The 22,363-nt window shown below is 39.2% G+C and overlaps 1 protein-coding gene across 3 annotated transcripts in view; it reads right to left on the reverse strand.

Annotated features, from left to right (window-relative positions):
* KIF24 (kinesin family member 24) overlaps nt 1–22,363 on the reverse strand; it is a 72,399-nt gene that overhangs the window by 39,902 nt on the left and 10,134 nt on the right. For 2 of the 3 annotated variants that reach the window (XM_070795008.1, XM_019966417.2), the window contains exons 2-4: nt 8,263–8,910; nt 6,561–6,668; nt 4,536–4,725 (exon numbers count right to left, since the gene is read on the reverse strand). In XM_070795008.1, the coding sequence (XP_070651109.1) occupies nt 4,536–4,725; nt 6,561–6,668; nt 8,263–8,885 (921 nt within the window). In that variant the 5' untranslated portion in view covers nt 8,886–8,910. The remainder of the gene's footprint in view (nt 1–4,535; nt 4,726–6,560; nt 6,669–8,262; nt 8,911–22,363) is intronic. The other variant, XM_019966418.2, reaches the window with a different exon arrangement.

Consider the following 22,363-nt stretch of genomic DNA (forward strand, 5'->3'; position numbering starts at 1 on the left):
AAGAGGAACTTAAAAGCCTCTTGATGAAAGTGAAAGAGGAGAGTGAAAAAGTTGGCTTAAAGCTCAACATTCAGAAAACAAAGATCATGGCATCTGGTCCCATCATTTCTTGGGAAATAGATGGGGAAACAGTGTCAGACTTTATTTTTGGGGGCTCCAAAATCACTGCAGATGGTGATTGCAGGCATGAAATTAAAAGATGCTTATTCCTTGGAAGGAAAGTTATGACCAACCTAGACAGCATATTGAAAAGCAGAGATACTACTTTGCCAACAAAGGTCCATCTAGTCAAGGCTATGGTTTTTCCAGTGGTCATGTATGGATGTGAGAGTTGGATTGTGAAGAAAGCTGAGCACCAAAGAATTGATGCTTTTGTACTGTGGTGTTGGAGAAGGCTCTTGACAGCCCCTTGGACTGCAAGGAGATCCAACCAGTCCATTCTAAAGGAGATCAGTCCTGGGTGTTCATTGGAAGGACTGATGTTGAAGCTGAAACTCCAGTACTTTGGCCACCTCATGTGAAGAGTTGACTCACTGGAAAAGACTCTGATGCTGGGAGGGATTGCGGGCAGGAGGAGAAGGGGACGACAGAGGATGAGATAGCTGGATGGCATCACCGACTCGATGGACATGAGTTCGAGTGAACTCCGGGAGTTGGTGATGAACAGGGAGGCCTGGCGTGCTGTGGTTCATGGGGTTGCAGAGTCAGACATGACTGAGCGACTGAACTGAACTGATTATATCTAAAGCATTTTTGGCATTTCTCAGGAAAATTTTTAAAAATGAAGAGAAATAAATGTGGGAATAAACTGGTTTTGGTTTTCCTTTATTTCACTGAGTATATGGCTATTCTCCTCTTTCTATAAGTGCTCTTTTGAAAGCACTTATTCATTAAAGGAATTAGTTATCTTTCCATCTAATAGAACTGAAAATTGATTTTTCATGGTAAATTGATGGGGAAAAAATGGAAACAGTTGCAGATTTTATTTTCCTGGGTTCCAAAATCACCGTGGACAGCGACTGCAGCCATGAAAGTAAAAGATGCTTCCTCCTTAAAAATGCTATGACAAACCTAGATAGAGTATTAAAAAGCAGAGACAACACTTTGCCGACAAAGGTCCATAATAGTCAAAGCTATGGTTTTTCCAGTAGTCACATACCAATGGGGGAACTGGACCATAAGGCTGGCTGAGTGCCGAAGAATTGATGCTTTTGAACTGTGGTGCTGGTGAAGCATGTTGAGAGTCTCTTGGACTGCAAGGAGAACAAAGCAGTCAACCCTAAAGGAAATCAACTTTGAATACTCGTTGGAAGGACTGATACTGAAGCTGAAGCTCCAATACTTTGGCCACCTGATGAGAAGAGCCGACTCACTGCCAAAGATTCTGATGCTGGGAAAGACTGAGGGCAGAAGGAGAAGAGAGCAACAGAGGATGAGATGGTTGGATGGCATCATTGATTCCAGTTGGTGATGCCATCAAACTCAGTGAGCTTGAGTAAACTCCGGGAGATAGTGAAGAACAGGGAAGACTGGTGTTGCTGCAGTCCATGGGGTTGCGAAGAGTCAGACACAACTTAGCAACTGAACAACCACAATTTTTCCTTCCAATAGACCTAAAGTATTGATTTTTCCAATACTTCTTTAAGAATCTCTCATGAAAGATATGTGAGCATGCAACATTACTATTAAAATTCATAAAGTCCTCTGCATCACATACACTTTCATTTGACCATATTTTATTAATGAAGTTTGGTTAACATTCACTTCATGGAGTTACCTGGTGGCTTAATGGTTAGAATTCTGGCTTTCACTGCTGTGGCCTGGATTCAATCCCAGGTCAGGGAACTGAGAGCCTGCAAGCTGCTCTGGGTGCAGCCAAAAAAATAAAAAATCACTTTAGCCTTGATATGATAAGAGTTGCATAGCTTATTTTTTAAAGAAATTTTTTTTTCAGATTATAAATGTATTTCTAAAATATCTCTGGAAAGATACACTTAGAATATCGGTTGTCCTCAAGGACAAAATGAGATTAGAGACACTCTTCATAGCATGATCTATATCCTATTCAAAAGTTCTGATTTTATTGATATAAGAGTAATAATCATGATCACAGAAAAAAATTTAAACATGGATTACAACAGATAAGAAAATCAAATTATCTGTAAATCTTACTACCCTGAGATGGCCACTACTGACTTTGATATATTTCAGTACCATCTTTTTTTAAATCTATATATATTTTCCTTTATTTAAGAAATTGGGGATGAAAGAAACAGGTCTGTTTCCTTGTTTTTTTCACTCATTATGTTGCTATCATAAAATTTAATGGTTAAGTATGACAGCACAATGTATGTATATGATCACACATATTAAGTAACAAAAGATCTGAACAGATAAGATATTTAATTAAAGAACAAATAAACCTAGTGTTTGAATACCTGAATAAGATTAAAAATAAAACCCAAAGAATCTAGGATCAATATTTACTTGCTATGTTTGCTATGAACCTCCCTTTTCTTCTTTCTACTTAAGAAAGGTGGAGAGGGGAGGAAAAAAGGCCTCTCAACACAGATTATAAGCATTGACAAGTAATGAGTTTGACCTATGACAGCAAAGGTCTAAAGTTCAAACAGCAGAGAAAGAGCTATGGAAACTATGGATATTCAATAAGTATTGACCAATGGTAATGACAAAGAAGTAAGGTTATTGTGTTTTGGGATAATGGAAAAATACAAAAGATAAAATGATGCCTCCTTGAGGGAATTACTGTGACAGAAGCATCATTAAGGCAATCTTGGGTAGATGGTGACTGGAGAGGGCTATTACTATGGCTATAAGTAGCCATGGAACTAGATAGCATTACACCTAATTGGTCATTTGGACCATCTTCAATATAAATACCTCCCACCTAGAGCTAATAGACTGTGCACTGACCAGCAATCAATAAGGCTGTTAAAGTGATTGAGTTGGTTAGACAGTGGCCTAGTAATTTAGTGCCCATAGAAAGACTCTGTGCATTGCTTTGACTGTTACTGAGAAACCCAATTTTGGTAAGCAAAGAAAACAAAGAACAATGCAAGTGTTAAAGAGGGGAGAGTATTAACAACCTGACTTCAGTGTTAAAGGATTTATTTCAGTAGAGTAAAATCTCAGCTGACCAAGGTGAATTGTCTGCACACCAGATTACTCACCACCTTTTTTTTTTCTTCTTCCTACTAATCACTGGGTTTTGTACTTTTTTTTCCTTACGCCACTTGGCTTGCAGGATCTCAGTTTCCTGACTAGAGAATGAGCCCAGGCCATAGCAGTGAAAATGCCAAATCCTAACCATGAGACCACCAGGGAACTCTTAGTCACTGAGTTTTGAAGTAAGAGACAGAGAGAATAGAATGGACATAATATGAACATTCAGGGAGGCAGATTCAGAGTAAAAGAAACTCAGATCTTAATAGATTATTCATAATTGCTTCATGATTTTAAGAGTGCCTAAATTATAATATCTTCCATCAATGGGGTTTGCTTCTTTCATAACAGACTGAAGGAATTATTGAAAGGGTACCTAAGAGCTGGGAATAAATTCATTTTGATATCAAATTCTTTGTTCTTAGACTTAATCATCCTGGCAGGGAGTGAACATTTCTTTTTTTTTTTTTTGAACATTTCTTAATGTGTTTGAGCTACCAGTGTTTTACTTAAACCCACATACATGTTCAATGTGAAATCACATTCCTGGATTATCTTTACTCACTGCAATCTACCTTATACAAAGTGGCCTGTTCAGGAACCCAATTTCTACCAACTTAAGTCTATGCCTAAACATAATTAAGAATCAAAATAAGCAGCTGGCTGGCAACCTGGGGCCATGTTGCTCTCCATCTTTAAACTCCAGACTTGCACTCAGCAGAGTAAGTTCACACTGAGAGACAGGAGAGAAATGAGACTATGTGACCATCTCACAGTTGGTCTGGGGCAACTCAGTGACTGTCCTTCCTACCAGCAGTTCATTATCTAAACTCTTTTTATTCTCCCATTTGCTCTTTTATGACTAAATATGTATAATTAAATTCACATAAAGCATGGTAAGTGAATGTATGAAAGTGAAAGTGAAGTCGCTCAGTCACGTCCGACTCTTTGGGACCCCATGGACTGTAGCCTATCAGGCTCCTCCATCCATGGGATTTTGCAGGTGAGAGTGCTGGAGTAGATTGCCATTTCCTTCTCCAAGGGACAGAACCCGGGTCTCCCGCATCGCAGGCAGACCCTTTACCGTCTGAGCCACCAGGGAAGCCCAAGTGAATGTACAATGTATAATGCAACTCTATTGCACGAGAGAGAAGGAATTATGCTTGCGTTATTTCCTACTGCACTACATTTTTTAAAAATGAAGGCTAAGTGTTATCAGTGATTAATGCAGTGTCACATAGAATGAATGCCAACACTCAAACCTAAAAACTGAATATAAGAATTTGTACTGCTACTCAAACAAAAAACTTGACACTTGATAATGTTAGTTCCATCGAAGGAAAGTATCATACCTGTAGAATATACTGTGTGAGGTCAACTGCTTCTTTCTTCTCATGAACAAGTAGAGTTTCTTTATCTTTCACAGTAATAATGTTGATTTCTCCACGACGTACCTCCCTCATGCCCAGAGGGCGTTTTCGAACACAAACTCTGATTTTCTCCATCTCAGTCCAAGGATTCTCTTTCTCTGAAGTGTTCTGTCTGATATATGTTTATAAGTGGGCTTTAATTTTTAGTTAACAAAATAAAGCTATCTAAGAGGTCAAAGTATCAGTATATTTTGTTATAAATTAGGTGTAATACAAACACACACACATAGACACACAATATCTGTTATATACTAAAGTGCTGACACTAAGAAAGTTCTTTCATTAGCTCTAAATCCTCCTGATTTACTTCTATCTCCATCTCTACTCAATCCCACTCAAATGCAGATTTCTTGCTTCCTTTCAATTCTTACTATTGTACATTTACTGTTTTCTTGACCATTTAATCTAATTTTTTTTTTTTAATCCTACCTGGGTTTATGAAATACCTTGAATTTGGTGGTAGGTTTCAATGTATTTTCACCATGTTTCTTCCAGGTATATTCTGACCCTCCCTTTGTCCTTCTTGCTTCCTTTTTTTTTTTTGCCTACCTTGATATGTATTTATTTGTTAGAACACAATCCTACTCCAGGACAATTTTATGACTGGTGCTGCTGCTGCTGCTACTAAGCTGCTTCAGTCGTGTCTGACTCTGTGCGACCCCACAGACGGCAGCCCACCAGGCTCCCCCGTCCCTGGGATTCTCCAGGCAAGAACACTGGAGTGGGTTGCCATTTCCTTCTCCAATGCAGGAAAGTGAAAAGTGAAAGTGAAGTCGCTCAGTCGTGTCCGACCCTCAGCGACCCCATGGACTGCAGCCTACCAGCCTCCTCTGTCCATGGGATTTTCCAGGCAAGAGTACTGGAGTGGGGTGCCATTCCCTTCTATGACTGGTACTGTCCACCACTAATTCATCCTTCTATTCAGACACATTTCTTCTCCGGCTGTCTTCAGTGAACTCATCTACCTTAACATCCAGAAGAGAGGCAATATTACTTGGGTTAAGAGTACAAAATTCATCAGGTTTACTAGCTGAGCCTAATAGTAGCATATATGATACATCGAAGTACTGACCACTTTACCTATGCAGAAATGCCTCTTAAGCAAGGTAACATGAAAAGAGAATCCTTGAAAGTAGATGTTTTACCAAGACCAATGCCTTTGGCACACATACTTAGAACGTCTTAGAGAGACAAATCATTTCCTTCCTTTACACTTTAGAATTTGATTAATAACCCCTAAACAGCCTTTTAGAATAGAGTTTACACAGGATATTTCACTATATAATTGTTTCATATCAACTTCAATTTTCTGAGACCTCCAACTGGCTGGAAAATTATTTTTCACCAGGATCTAAATTAGTAACAAGTAAGAAATAAAATTTCTAATATATTGCATAAAAAACTACTCAAGGCTTTTGAAGCATGTTATTATTTTTTTAACCAATGTATAGTAGACATCTAAAAAAAGAACCATTTTGACTTGAAATGTGGCAAAATCCTGATGATCATTAAAAGTGAATGACAGGCATGTGGGGTTCATTGTTGTATTTTGCATGTATTTTATTTTTTATAAGAAAAAAACAAACTTTCTCTGGGTTTTTTTGGACCATGCTGTGGGGTTTGCAGGATCTTAGTTCCCCAACCAGGACTGAACCCAGGTCCAGCAGTGAAAGTACAGAGTCTTAAACACTGGGCCACCAGGAATTTCTCAGAATAAAACACATTTTTAATGCATCCTAAAAGGTTCTAGCTTTTTTCTTTTTTTAAGGCTCTAGTTTTAATGTGCAATATTCCCTAGAAGAAATAAACTGTATCTGTCTGACATGCAAAGTTAATACAGCTAGAGTTAGGTCTGCTCACGATCTTAAATAAGTCAGGGCAACCAGTCCTCTAAATGCCTCAGACTTTTATTAGAATTCAGAGTCCAATAAGTTATTTTGAACTTACCTAATTTGAGGTATCCAAAGAGAATGCTCTTCAGATAGGGATGACTCACTAACAGGAAGCTTCAAGTTGGTGAGGGAGTTTCTCAGGGTTCTGAAACTCTGGCTCCTACTTAGAATTTAGGGGAGAAGACAATATTGAAAATTATTGGGACAATGAACTTTCTTAACCTCCATTTCTCTAACATAATAAGGAATGAGAAGAGTAAGATGATACAAAAGGTGAGAAAGCTCAATTGAACACCTTCCGTCCTGGGTCTGCCATGTATAAACCTCTGTGAGAGCACTTAGCTCACTCTTTGGTTGTCTGACTTCCCCTCAGCCTGCCCACTAAGAGTCTCAGTCTCCAGATATTCTAATGATCTTTATATCTAGAATCAAGACAGGCAGAGGGGGTATTCTATATATGCGAAATAAATAAAGCAGAAATATTTAAACTAAAATATCCATTCTATCTAAATAAATAATGGAAAGTCGTATCTTCATTCTGTTTATAAATAATTCCAATTTAGATTTGTATATGTTGTTCAATAAAAGACTAACATTCAAAAAAGTATTTGTTCTTTCACCGCTGAGCTAACCAACAGGACAGCAACAATCATGGCATTGATGGTCATAGAACAATCTAGTCCTTTCACAACTCAAAGAAGAAAAAAATACTATATGCTCTGTGCTTTGCTAAACCAAGCCAAAAAAAATTTTATTTTCAGAAACACTATAGAATTCATTTATGTATTTCAAATTACTAAAGGCATTTTTACCTTTAAAATTGGGGTCCTCTATTCTTTTAGAATAAAAGAACTGGTTGGTTATGAAATCCTCTGAAACCTTAGCCAATATAAGACCATATGGAAATACTTTTAAGGTATGAATAATAGCCCTTATATTTTTTTTTAAGTGGCTTAAGAATGTATTTTGTTTCTCCATAACTCACCAACAGTAATTTTTAAAATAACAAAACAGGTAATACACATTAGTTTTAAAAGAATGTATTTTCTATTATACCAAGGTTAGTATTAGGGATTACTTGATATTTCAACTCTTAGGGACCTTTTTCAAATTCTAACTCAAAGCACTAAGTGAAAAATAACTTATTGTCACTCTGGCTCCCAAACTCTAAATGCTATCAAAAGTATCTTATTCTTTGCAATGACCAAACTCATCTGTTCTTCCAGGGCTGGAATTGTAAAAAGCACTCAAAATCAAGACCATATTTCAAATTTTGCAGGTAAATCAACTGCTCCAAAGACCTATTTAATTCAACTAGCTGAATTAAACAGTGTTTTTTAAAAACTAAGCTTCATGACCCCTGGTTGAAGTTAATTTGATAGTCTTAGAAAAAAAATCCTGTGGATTTTGTAAATTTTTTTTCTACTGCAGAAGCAAGTTAACTATTTTACCTTCATGGATGCACTAGATATATCATGTCATGCTATAATAAAAACAGGTCTGCAGCAGGCCCTGGTAAGTAGCAGCTGCTTGATGCACATGAACAATATCATCTTTCTCCCATCTGGAAAGTCCAAATTCTTCATCAATTTCCCCCAGTCAAGGTATCTGCATTATCACCACAGAAGTTGTTCACTATTATTTTCTGTAAATATGGAGTAGTTGGTCTCCTCTGGTCATGGAGAACCCTGCCCTTGCCTAAGGCTCCCTTCCCTCCAGAAAAAAAAAAAAAAAAGATAAAGATAAAAAGTTATTACCTGATATAGGAATGAGGGATTCCGTAGTTATACCCTGAAACATGAGAGACTCTTTGAATAACTGAACTATCACAATCCCCTTGTACTGGAGAAAAGTGATTTGATGAAAAGGGTGAAATCTTAGCTGCTTTTTGTATGTTGGAATCAGCGGCTGTGGCATTCAGAATTCCTGTTTGTATATGGTACTGGGAATCATCTGGTAGCATGTGCTCCAGTACTTTTATATAGTTAGACTTCTGTTCACTTGCAGAAAAATCTGATAAATCACACAGTTCAAACTGATTGTTGCTGGTAGTTCTGTCTTTGTTGTCAGCAGGAGAATCAAAATGCAGTTGCCTTCGAGGGCCAGATCTGGATTTCTGAGGCTTGACACACAGATTGCTTGTCTGAAGACGAGAGTCTGGGCTACTGACTGCTTTATCTTCTTCCTGCATAATCTTAATGATTTTGATAAGTTGGAAGAGACGTTTGCGGTCGTTCATGTCATGGACTCCCAATTTGGAGTAGTCCTTCATTGTAACGTTGGCTAATTCATCTATTTTCTGAAGGCCAAGGGCAGTAAAATGAGGATAATACTGTGCTAGTTCAGCTTCACAAAGACATTCATACAACCAGGATGTCATTTTTGTGAACGGGTTTCTATAAACCCTGAAGAGAAAAAAAAATTCATTCACTTGAAATATAGTATATATAATACAATTATTCCTTAAAAAAAAGAGAGAACCACAAAAGAAATATGCAGCAAAATCCATTCCAGCATTCCAGGTTTTTAATAAATACATTTTTCTTTTAAAATGATTACATAGCATAATGTATAAACATGCTTATAATGCATTTGTAGTAATTTGTCCTTTGTTTAATAAAAAGAGACTTTCAATTATGTATACACATAGGTACATGAACGCATAACACAAATCACTTACTTATTCTAGGGAGTTCCTTCCAACCTTGCAATGTCTACTTAACATATACCACAAACTACTGAAACCTTGTCCCCAACTGCTGATTGTTACAGGACTAATTTTAGATGTTCAAGTTAATATCAAGGCATGTCGCACAACTGTTTCCCATGATTAACGAACAAAGGCTAAGAACTGTTTCAAAATGGAAAGCAGAATTAGTGACTCACAGAGGATCATGAATATAATTCAGAGAAAATCACATTTGTATATTCTGAGTACTGGTAGAAGTTAGTTGAATAAAGAGGTAAAAACATCATTAATTTAGAATCTACTAATTCAGGATTTTCAGATCATTTTAAAACGCAGGTGTTCGTAGATGTCTACCTATATACAGAACATGAATAAGAGAATTTACCTAGGAAATTAATACCATGGTCAAAAATTTTAATGGCTATACACTAAAATGTTTAAAAAATTTAACATAAGATATTTAATTAAATACTAACAAACGATGTGGTAATAACACGTAATCCTAGTCTATTATTAAAGTCAGGACCCTGGGGAGTTCTTCGTATCACTGTTAATCAAGTTCAAGTTCATAAGAATATTGAAAGGTAAGTAAACTACATTTTCTTTAAAAAATTTTTTTAAATACTTCAGTTTTCAAATTCTGTTAGTTCTTGGTAAAGCTTTTCTGTTTTTCATTTTAATTTATATTTTATCTTCCTTCTAGGAGAAACAGAAAAAGAGGTGAGGGCCAGGTAAAAATGGTAATAAAAAGACCCTGAGTAACAAACTTTGGAGGAAATGGTCAAAGGGGCTAAAAAGCATATTTTAAACTCATCCCACCCTTTTCCATTTGTGGTAGATGAAAAAAGAAAAATTCTTTGCAGGGCTCTCCACCAAGAGATGAAATTTACTTCTGTTGCATTAAGGCTGGCCTTGTGACATTTTGGCCAACAGAAAGTGGTGGAAATGACACTATGTGACTTATGCTGCTACTGCTGCTGCTAAGTCGCTTCAGTCGTGTCCGACTCTGTGCGACCCCAGAGATGGCAGCCCACCAGGCTCCCCCGTCCCTGGGATTCTCCAGGCAAGAACACTAGAGTGGGTTGCCATTTCCTTCTCCAAGGCATGAAAGTGAAAAATGAAAGTGAAGTCGCTCAGTCGTGTCCGACTCTTCGAGACCCCGTGGACTTCAGCCTACCAGGCTCCTCTGTCCCTGGGATTTTCCAGGCAAGAGTACTGGAGTGGGTTGCCATTGCCTTCTCCAGATGTGACTTATAGACCTAGTCAAGAGCCCTTGTACTGCTGTCAGTCACTAACTCCTGTCTGACTCTGCGACCCTGTGGACTGAGCACTCCAGGCTTCCCAGTTCTACACTATCTCCTGGAGTTTGCTCAAACTCATGTACATTGAGTCGGTGACCATCCAACCATCTCATCCTCTGCCACCTTCTTCTCCTGCCTTCAAATCATTCCCAGTATCAGGATATTTTCCAATGAGTCAGCTCTTTGCATCAGGTGGCTTAAATATTGGAGCTTCAGCATTAATTCTTCCAATGAATATTCAGAACTGATTTCCTTTAGGATTGACTGGCTTGATGTCCTTGCAGTCCAAGGGACTCTCAAGAGTCCTCTCCAACACCACAGTTTAAAAGCATCAATTCTTTGAGATAGTGATGGACAGGGAAGCCTGGCATGCTGCAGTCCATGGGGTCGCAGAGAGTTGGACATGTCTGAGCGACTGAACTGAACTGACAGCCTTCTTTACGGTCTGACTCACACATCCGTCCATGATTACTGTATAAATCATAGCTTTGACAATACGGACCTTTGTTGGCAAAGTGATGTCTCTGCTTTTTAATCCACTGTCTAGGTTTTTTCATAGCTTTTCTTCCAAGGAGCAAGCATTTTTTAATTTCATGGCTGTAGTCACCATCCACAGTGATTCTGGAGCTCAAGAAAATAAAGTTTGTCACTGTTTGCATTGTTTCCTTATCTGTTTGCCATAAAGTTATGGGACTAGATGCCATTATCTTAGTTTTTTGAATATTGAGTTTCAAAGCCAGCTTTTTCACTCTGTTTCACCTTCATCAAGAGGTTCTTTAGTTCCTCTTTGCTTTCTACCATAAGGGTGGTTTCATCTGCATATCTGAGGTTATTGATATTTCTTCCAGCAATCCTGATTCCAGCTTCTGAGTCATCCAGCCCAACATTTCACATGATGTACTCTCCAAAGAAGTTAAATAACCTGGGTGACAATTTACAGTCTTAACATACTTCTTTCCCAATTTGGACCAATCTGTTGTTCCATGTCTGGTACTAACCGTTCCTTCTTGGCCTTCATACAGGTTTATCAGGAGGCAGGTAAAGTTATCTGGTACTCCTATCTCTTTAAGAATTTTCCATAGTTTGTTGTAATCCACATAAAGTCTTTAGTATAGTCAGTGAAGCAGATGTTTTTCTGGAATTCCTTTGCTTCCTCCATGATCCAACGAATGTTGGCAATTTAATCTCTGGTTCCTCTGCCTTTTTTAAAATCAGCTTGTAGATCTGTAAGTTTTTGGTTCACATACTGCTGAAACCTAGCTTGAAGCATTTTGAGCATAATCTTGCTAGCATGTGAAATGAGCACAATTGTACAGTAGCTTGAATATTCTTTGGCATTGTCTTTAAGAATAGAATGAAAACTGACCTTTTCCAGTCCTGTGGCCACTGCTAAGTGTCCAAATTTGCTAACATATTGAGTGCAGCACTTAAACAGCATCATCGTTTAGGATTTGAAATAGCTCAGCTGGAATTTTATCATCTCCTCTAGTTTTGTTCGTAGTGATGCTTCCAAAGGCCCACTTGACTTCACATTCCAGGATGTCTGGCTCTAGAGTGATTGCACCATCATGGTTATCCAAGTTGTTAAGATTATTTTTGTATAGTTCTTCTGTGTATTCTTGCCACCTCTTCTTAACCTCTTCTGCTTCTGTTAGGTCCTTAACATTTCTGTCCTTTACTGTGCTCATCCTTGCATGAAATGTTCCCTTGATATCTCCAGTTTTCTCAAAGAGATGTCTAGTCTTTCCCATTCTATTGTTTTCCTCTATTTCTCTGCATTGTTCATTGAAGAAGGCCTTCTTATCTCTCCTTGCTATTCTCTGAAACTCTGTATTCAGTTGGGTAAATCTTTCCCTTTCTCCTTTGCCTTTTCTTTCTATTCTTTCCTCAGCTATTTGTAAAGCCTCCCCAGACAACTTGCATTTCTTTTTCTTGGGGATGTTTTTGGTCATTGGCTCCTGTACAATGTTACGAATCTGTGTCCATAGTTCAGGCACTCTGTCTACCAGATCTAATCCCTTAAATCTATCTGTCACCTCTACTGTATAATGATAAGGGATTTGATTAAGGTCATACCTTAATGGCCTAGTGGTTTTCCCTCAGATCAAACAGATCAGTCGCTCAGTCATGTCCAACTCTTTGCGACCTCATGAATCGCAGCACGCCAGGCCTCCCTGTCCATCACCAACTCCCGGAGTTCACTCAGACTCACGTCCATCAAGTCAGTGATGCCATCCAGCCATCTCATCCTCTGTCGTCCCCTACTCCTCCTGCCCCCAATCCCTCCCAGCATCAGAGTCTTTTCCAATGAGTCAACTCTTCGCATGAAGTGGCCAAAGTACTGGAGTTTCAGCTTTAGCATCGTTCCTTCCAAAGAAATCCCAGGGCTGATCTCCTTCAGAATGGACTGGTTGGATCTCCTGGCAGTCCAAGGGACTCTCAAGAGTCTTCTCCAACACCACAGTTCAAAAGCATCAATTTTTCGGCACTCAGTCTTCTTCACAGTCCAACTCTCACATCCATACATGACCACTGGAAAAACCATAGCCTTGACAAGACAGACCTTTGTTGGCAAAGTAATGTCTCTGCTTTTGAATATGCTATCTAGGTTGGTCATAACTTTCCTTCCAAGGAGTAAGCGTCTTTTAATTTCATGGCTGCAGTCACCATCTGTACTGATTTGGGAGCCCCCCAAAAATAAAGTCTGACACTGTTTCCACTGTTTCCCCATCTATTTCCCATGAAGTGATGAGACCGGATGCCATGATCTTTGTTTTATGAATGTTGAACTTTAAGCCAACTTTTTCACTCTCCACTTTCACTTTCATCAAGAGGCTTTTGAGTTCCTCTTCACTTTCTGCCATAAGGGTGGTGTCATCTGCATATCTGAGGTTACTGATATTTCTCCTGGTAATCTTGATTCCCGTTTGTGTTTCTTCCAGTCCAGCGTTTCTCATGATGTACTCTGCATAGAAGTTAAATAAACAGGGTGACAATATACAGCCTTGACAAACTCCTTTTCCTATTTGGAACCAGTCTGTTGTTCCATGTCCAGTTCTAACTGTTGCTTCCTGACCTGCATACAAAATCTTCTCAAGAGGCAGATCAGGTGGTCTGGTATTCCCATCTCTTTCAGAATTTTCCAAAAAAAAAAAAAAAGAATTTTCCACAGTTGATTGTTATCCACACAGTCAAAGGCTTTGGCATAGTCAATAAAGCAGAAATAGATGCTTTTCTGGAACTCTCTTGCTTTTTCCATGATCCAGCAGATGTTGGCAATTTGGTCTCTGGTCCCTCTGCCTTTTCTAAAACCAGCTTGAACATCAGGAAGTTCACGGTTCATATATTGCTGAAGCCTGGCTTGGAGAATTTTGAGCATTACTTTACTAGCATGTGAGATGAGTGCAATTGTGCAGTAGTTTGAGCATTCTTTGGCATTGCCTTTCTTTGGGATTGGAATGAACATTGACCTTTTCCAGTCCTGTGGCCACTGCTGAGTTTTCCAAATTTGCTGGCATATTGAGTGTAGCACTTTCACAGCATCATCTTTCAGGATTTGGAATAGCTCAACTGGAATTCCATCACCTCCACTAGCTTTGTTCATAGTGATGTTTTCTAAGGCCCATTTGACTTCACATTCCAGGATGTCTGGCTCTAGGTCAGTGATCACACCATCGTGATTATCTGGGTCGTGAAGATCTTTTTTGTACAGTTCTTCTGTGTATTCTTGCCATCTCTTCTTATATCTTCTGCTTCTGTTAGGTCCATACCATTTCTGTCCTTTATCGAGCCCATCTTTGCATGAAATGTTCCTTTGGTATCTCTGATTTTCTTGAAGAGATCCCTAGTCTTTCCCATTCTGTTGTTTTCCTCTATTTCTTTGCATTCATCGCTGAAGAAGGCTTTCTTATCTCTTCTTGCTATTCTCTGGAACTCTGCATTCAGATGTTTATATCTTTCCTTTTCTCCTTTGCTTTTCGCTTCTCTTCTTTTCACACTTTCTTCAATTTAAGCCTGAATTTTTCAATAAGGAGTTCATGATCTGAGCCACAGTCAGCTCCCGGTCTTGTTCCTGCTGACTGTATAGCACTTCTCCATCTTTGACTACAAAGAACATAATCAATCTGATTTTGGTACTGACCATCTGGTGATGTCCATGTGTAGGCTGTCTCTTGTGTTGTTGGAAAAGCGTATTTGGTATGGCAAGCATGTTCTCTTGACAAGACTGTTAGCCTTTGCCCTGCTTCATTTTGTACTTCAAGGCCAAACTTGCTTGTTATTCCAGGTTATCTCTTGATTTCCTACTTTTGCATTCCAATCCCCTATGATTACACAGACATCTTTTTTTTAGTGTTATTTCTAGAGGGTTTTATAGGTCTTCATGGAACCATTCAACATCAGCTTCCTCAACATCAGTAGTTGAGGCGTAGACTTGAATTACTGTAATACTGAATGTTTTACCTTGGAAACGAAATGAGATTCTGTTGTTTTTGAAATTGTACCCAAGTACTGGATTTCAGATTCTTTTGTTGACTATGAGGGCTACTCCATTTCTTCTAAGGGATTCTTGCCCACAGAAGTAAATATAATGGTCATCTGAATTAAATTTGCCCATTCTCATCCATTTTAGTTCAGTGATTCCTAAAGATGTTGACGTTCAACACTGCTGTCTCCTTCTTGACCATGTCCAATTTACCTTGATTCATGGACCTAACATTCCAGGTTCCTATGCAATATTGTTCTTTATAACATTAGACCCTACTTTCACCACGAGACACGTCCATAACTGAGCGTTGTTTCCTCTTGGCCCAGCTGCTTCATTCTATCTGGAGCTATTAGTAATTGACCTCCATTCTTCCCCAGTAGCATACTGGACACCTTCTGACCTGAGGGGTCTTCCAGTGTCATGTCTTTTTGCCTTTATATACTGTTCATGTTCTCGCGGCAAGAATACTGGACTGGGTTGCCATTTCCTCCTCCACTGGATGTTCTGTCAGAACTCTTCACTATGACCTGTCTGTCTTGGGTGGTCCTGCACAGCATGGCTCATAGCTTTATTGAGTTATGAAAGCCCCTTCACCACAACAAGGTGATCTACTTTGCTGTACATCAAAAATCAATACAACATTGTAAATCAACTATACTCCAAAAAAATTTTTTTAAATAGATATGCTTTGTATCACATTTCTTTCCATGTCACAAAAAGTCCAGCTCCTCCCTTCTTCTGGGATAATGATCAGAATCATTCCAGGAACTTTAAGAAATATAGATACCTGAGCCCCATCCCAGATCCATAAGAAAACAAAAAAACAGGGACTTCCCTGGTGGTCCAGTTGTTAACAGTCTGCCTCCCAATGCAGGAGACACAGGTTTGATCCTTGGTTCAGGAAGATTCCACACACCATGAAGCAAGTAAGCCTGTGTACCACAACTACTGAGTCTGTGCTCTGGAGCCCAAGATCTGCAACTACTGAAGCCTGCATGCTCTAGAGTCTGTGCTCTGCAACAAGAGAAGCCACCTCAATGAGAAGCCCGTGCACCACAACTTGAGAGTAGCTTCCACTCACCAGAGTGAGAGAAAGCCCGTGCACATCAATGAAGACCCACTGCAATCAAAAAAATAAAAATTTTTTAAAAAGTATTCTATAAATGTTTTCATTATGCAGCACACAGATTCTGTAAAGCATTTACTAAGTGCCCGGCAAATAGCAGGCATAATGATCTACCTATAGCATTTTAAAATACTTTCCTTATAAAAAATTTCAAACATCACAAAAGTAAGCAGAATTGTACCATGAACTCCCATGTTATCTACCCATAGATTCTTCAGTTATCAAAATTTCCCACACTTGCTTCTCCTATTCTTTCTTTCCTTTGCTGGACTATTTTAAAAGTAAATCCTAGTTATGTCATTGGGGTCGCTAAGAGTCGGACACAACTGAGTGACTTCACTTTCACGCATTGGAGAAGGAAATGGCAACCCACTCCAGTGTTCTTGCCTGGAGAATCCCAGGGACGGCGGAGCCTAGTGGGCTGCCGTCTATGGGGTCGCACAGAGTCAGACACGACTGAAGCGACTTAGCAGCAGCAGCAGCAGCGGCCGCAGATATGTCATTTCACTTCTAAATTTTCTAAACAGATATTTTGTAATGTAATCCTAGTGCCATTATTATACCTAGTAAATTTAAAACTAATTCTTTGGTATTTTATATTCCACCCATAATATAATTTACCCAATTATCTAAAAGAAAATCTCTATTTATATTTAAACATATAATGCATATATATTTTAAAGTATCTTTAAAATATATATAATATTTTATATATTTATATAAAAATACAAAAGTATTTTTTTGTTCAAATCAGGATAAAAACAAGGATCATGAATTTCACTGTTATGTCTCCTTTTTTCTCACTGGGCAGTACCCCATTCTTTCTTTTTTCCTTTATATTCCACTGACTTAACACAGAAACCAAATATGTCCTAAGTATGGGATGCTGCTGCTGCTGCTGCTAAGTCGCTTCAGTCGTGTCTGACTCTGTGCGACCCCATAGATGGCAGCCCACTAGGCTCCGCCGTCCCTGGGATTCTCCAGGCAAGAACACTGGAGTGGGTTGCCATTTCCTTCTCCAATGCGTGAAAGTGAAGTCGCTCAGTCGTGTCCGACTCTTAGCGACCTCATGGACTGCAGCCTACCAGGCTCCTCTGTCCATGGGATTTTCCAGGCAAGAGTACTGGAGTGGGGTGCCATTGCCTTCTCCAAAGTTTGGGATATACTACACTAAAAAAATTCCTCATTGTTCATCTGAAATTCACATTTATCTAAGTGTCCTATTTTTTATGCTGGCTTAATCTGGCAACTCTATATGTGGATCAAGTTCCACAATTTGGGCAAAAGTATTTCATAGGTGTTACCATGTGCTTCATAGTATATCACACCAGAATACATTCAATGTCTGCAAATTGCAGACTGATTTCCTTCATTGCAAAGTACTCTCATCAACCAAATAATCCAATGGTTTCATCCACTGATGACTGTTACCTGCCTCAATCATTTCACTGGGATTGCAAAACGGTGGTTTTCTGCACCTATCACTCTTTTTGGAATTTTCCTGTAAAGAAAAACTTTCTGTCAACAACTAGGGCCATTTGATTATCCAAAGTAGAGTCTGCACATGAAGGCAGGCATAAGAGTGTTCTTTCTAATTTCTAATTTTCAGACTTAAGTAATGGCTAGTTATTTTGGATGGTGTCCAATGAGTTCTTTTGGAGTTTTGCTTTTGTTTCTTTTGGTGGGGGGAATTCAAATTCATTATTAACTCATGGGTTTTTATATATTTCAAGTGTTTCAATCAATTGTCTTAGTCTTTGAGAGTTTCATCTTGTATATTTCCTGGCCAAAATCTAAAATAAGCTTTCTTTCAAGAAATATGTATTTCTGTTTTGGAAGTAACTGCCCTTTGTCCCACATCCAGCTAAAGGTTATGTATGCCTGTCTTAAGCAGAGAGGGCCTGGGCATTAGCAAAAGAGGGAAAAGAATGAGCACAACGACAATGGCCTTTATCTTCCCTTTGGAGATAGGAAGAATTCTATATAGCCACAAGTAGCTAATCTAGAATAGACACTACTTACTGCATATCACTCACCTAGAGCCAGACATCCTGGAATGTGAAGTCAAGTGGGCTGTAGGAAGCATCTCTATGAACAAAGCTAGTGGAGGTGGTGGAATTACAGTTGAGTTATTTCAAATCCTAAAAGATGATGCTGTGCAAGTGTTGCATTCAGTATGTCAGCAAATTTGGAAAAATCAGCAGTGGCCACAGGACTGGAAAAGGTCGGTTTTCATTCCAATCCCAAAGAAAGGCAATGCCAAAGAATGCTCAAGTGTTAGTCCCTCAGTCGTGTCCAACTCTTTTTGACCCCATGGACTGCAGCCTACCAGGCTCTTCTGTCCATGAGATTTTCCAGGCAAGGATACTGGAGTGGGTTGCCATTTCCTTCTCCAGGGGATCTTTCCAACCCAGGAATTGAACCCGGGTCTCCTGCACTGCAGGCAGATTCCTTACCAACTGAGCTACAAGGGAAGCCCTAAGAATGCTCAAACTACCACACAATTGCACTCATCTCACATGCTAGTTAACTAATGCTCAAAATTCTCCAAGCCAGGCTTCAGCAATATGTGAACCGTGAACTTCCTGATGTTCAAGCTGGTTTTAGAAAAGGCCAAGGAACCAGAGATCAAATTGCCAACATCATGGAAAAAGCAAGAGAGTTCCAGAAAAACATCTATTTCTGCTTTATTGACTAGGCCAAAGCCTTTGACTGTGTGGATAACAATCAACTGTGGAAAAATCTGAAAGAGATGGGAATACCAGACCACCTGACCTGCCTCTTGAGAAACCTATATGCTGGTCAGGAAGCAACAGTTAGAACTGGACATGGAACAACAGACTGGTTCCAAATAGGAAAAGGAGTACGTCAAGGCTGTATATGGTCACCCTGCTTATTTAACTCATATACAGAGTACATCATGAGAAATGCTGGGCTGGACGAGCACAAGCTGGAATCAAGATTGCCAGGAGAAATATCAATAACCTCAGATATGCAGATGACACAACCCTTATGGCAGAAAGTGAAGAAGAACTAAAGAGCTTCTTGATAAAAGCGAAAGAAGAGAATGAAAAAGCTGGCTTAAAGCTCAACATTCAGAAAACGAAGATCATGGCATCTGGTCACATTACTTCATGGCAAATAGATGGGGAAACAGTGGAAACAGTGGCTGACTTTATTTTTTGGGGCTCCAAAATCAGTGCAGATGGTGATTGCAGCCATGAAATTGAGACACTTACTTCTTGGAAGGAAAGTTATGATAAACCTAGATAGCATATTAAAAAGCAGAGACATTACTTTGTCAACAAAGGTCTGTCTTGTCAAGGCTATGGTTTTTCCAGTAGTCATGTATGGATGTGAGAGTTGGACATCCAAAGAAAGCTGAGCGCAGAAGAATTGATGCTTTTGAGCTGTGGTGTTGAAGGCTCTTGAGAGTCCCTTGGGCTGCAAGGAGATCCAACTAGTCCATCCTAAAGGAGATCAGTCCTGGGTGTTCATTGGAAGGACTGATGCTGAAGCTGAAACTCCAATACTTTGGCCACCTGATGCAAAGAGCTGACTCACTGGAAAAGACCCTGATGCTGGGAAAGATTGAGGGCAGGAGGAGAAGGGGACGAGAGAGGATGAGATGGTTGGATGGCATCACGAACTCAATGGACATGAGTTTGGGTAAACTCCAGGAGTTGGTGATGGACAGGGAGGCCTGTCATGCTGCGGTTCATGGGGGTGCAAAGAGTCAGACACAATTGAGCAACTACTCATATATGAACTACTGCATATTTGAGTTACTAAATATTCTCTCTAGGTCAATTTCTGACTTCAGTGTCAACTCCAAAAATTAGTTGTGGCTTCTGGAAAGCTTTATTAAGAAGGATGTTGAGGCATTTACAATCATTAATAGAAAACAAGATGAGAATTTGGGGGCTGAGAAGAGCAAATCATTTTATTTCTTACAGCCCTTCTTACATACTGAAGTTAAAAATGTACCACTGACACCTTTGTTGCACTGTGACAATGAGGATGTCAGTGTAGTGCTTCAATATAAAAGTGATAGGATATAATAATCACTAAGAAGTAGAATGACCAGACAATGGAATATAGATAAAAATTTTTAGTAAATTAGGTATTTTAAGAAATCTGTCTGATTTTAAACGTCCCCTACTATTACTAGTTTCTAAAGATTCAGACAAAAATAGCAAACTGATAAAAGATGAGTTAGAGGTCAAGGTGGATGACTATTGATTTTGCTTAGTGTTTGAGCTTTCCTGTTACATTAGCTGTGACTTCACTGGGTTGCTTTTCTCTCCTCCTGTACCCATGGTAAATAATCCAAATCTATTTCAATTCTTTGTCTTTTTTTTTTGGTGAACCACAAGGCACAAGGATCTTAGTTCCCTATCAGGGATAGAACCTATGTCCCCTGCAGTGGGAGTGTGGCGTCCTAACCATGGACTGCCAGGGAATTCCCTCAATTCTTTCTTATTAAGCTCCGAAACAGCTTCAAAATCTCCTTTTGGGTGTGAGTGCACGACAGGGTACAATTCCATGAGTTCTGACAGTTGTAAACACCCGTAAAACCATCACTACAATTAAAATACAGAATATTTCCATCACCTTCAGAAGATTCCTCACATCTCTTTGCACTCCATCCCTCTGCCTTTGGCCCTAGCCAACGACTGATCTGATTCCTTGGAAAAGACCCTGATGTTGGGAAAGACTGAAGGCAGGAGGAGAAGGGGATGACAGATAATGAGATGGCTGGATGGCATTACTGACTCGATGGCATGAGTTTGAGCAAGCTCCAGGAGTTGGTGATAGACAGGAACGCCTGGCGTGCTGAGTCCATGGGGTCGTAAAGAGTCAGACATGACTGAGCGACTGAACTGAACTGATCTGTATGATGTTTCTGTCATTACATATAAGTTTGCTTTTCTGAAAGCTTATGTAAATGGAATTATACAATATATTCTCTTTTGTATGTGGGTCCTTTTATTTAGCATAATGATTATGAGACTCATCCATAATGCACATGTCACACCCTCATTTTACTCAGGCGGAAAAAGACTAGAATGAATCAGTGAGTTGCCCAAATTTTAACATAGCTCTCAAGGAACAGTTCTCAGATTCAAACTTAGGTCTTCTCATGGCTAGTCCCAGGTTCTTTGCACTATTCCATGCTGCCTCACTCAAAAGCAGCTGCAAAGACAGCTCACTGCCAGCTCCCCTAAGAGGCCCACTATGTACCCTGCTCAGCAGAATGGCTGCTTCCTGCAGATCTGTGCTGCAGCATGGTATCTCTCACAGCTGCCTCCACCAGGAAAATGTCCTGCAAATCAATAAAACCCAGTGGAGGTCAGATGGGCAGATTTTTACATGAGGGCCCACTCACGTTCAATGCCACAAGTATGCAGTGCTCCTTTGTGACAAACCCAGAGAATGCTAGGTCTCAGCTGTTGGGGTAACAATCAGAAATAGAGTCTTGGAAGAAATCCAGTTGGCAGAAATTCAAATTTTCTTATCCTGGTGGCAGAGAAAATAAACTGGAAGGGGAATTCATGCAACTTTATACATAATTAAGGAAGCTGATTCACATTCCAGGATGTGGATAAGATCCAACTATTTAACATGTCCCCTCAAACTTTTCATTCATCTATCTAAACTATGTAACTCTACCCACCTAAACTGCCTGAAACTGAACTTGAAATCAGATAACTCTCAGTCATTTAGCTGTGTAACCTTGGGCAAAATCACTTAGTTTCTCTGAGTTTCATTTCCCCCTCTCAAAGGATGTGATAAAATATTTATGTAAAACTAACTTGAAAATTTTAAAGTACTCCATACAAATGGAGCCATGCTCTTACTCAGCACTGGGTCACTGTACCTGGCTTGTAAGAAGTGTTGACTTAGCAGAAACAAAGACATCATATTAAAGAACTATTTTTAGAACATTTTTAGAACTATTAAAAGATGGTTTCTATTATTTGATTTATAAAAAGTTGAATATGTAAGAGAATCAAAAGGTAAGAGATTAGAGATACGAAAGTAGAGGAATTACACTTGCAAAATACACTGATTAATAGTAGTACTATGTGTAGGCTTCTACTAACTTAGTATTATTTCATTGCTAACAACTGTACAAATACTTGCCTCTCCTTCATGGACAGGTGGATTCTTTACCACTGCGCCAGCAAGGAAGTCCAAACACCTAGTTACTATATATTATATAGACATATTAGATGATGCTACATATCAAAAT

This window comes from Bos indicus, chromosome 8 (genome assembly GCF_029378745.1).
Source record: "Bos indicus isolate NIAB-ARS_2022 breed Sahiwal x Tharparkar chromosome 8, NIAB-ARS_B.indTharparkar_mat_pri_1.0, whole genome shotgun sequence".
NCBI lineage: Eukaryota > Metazoa > Chordata > Mammalia > Artiodactyla > Bovidae > Bos > Bos indicus.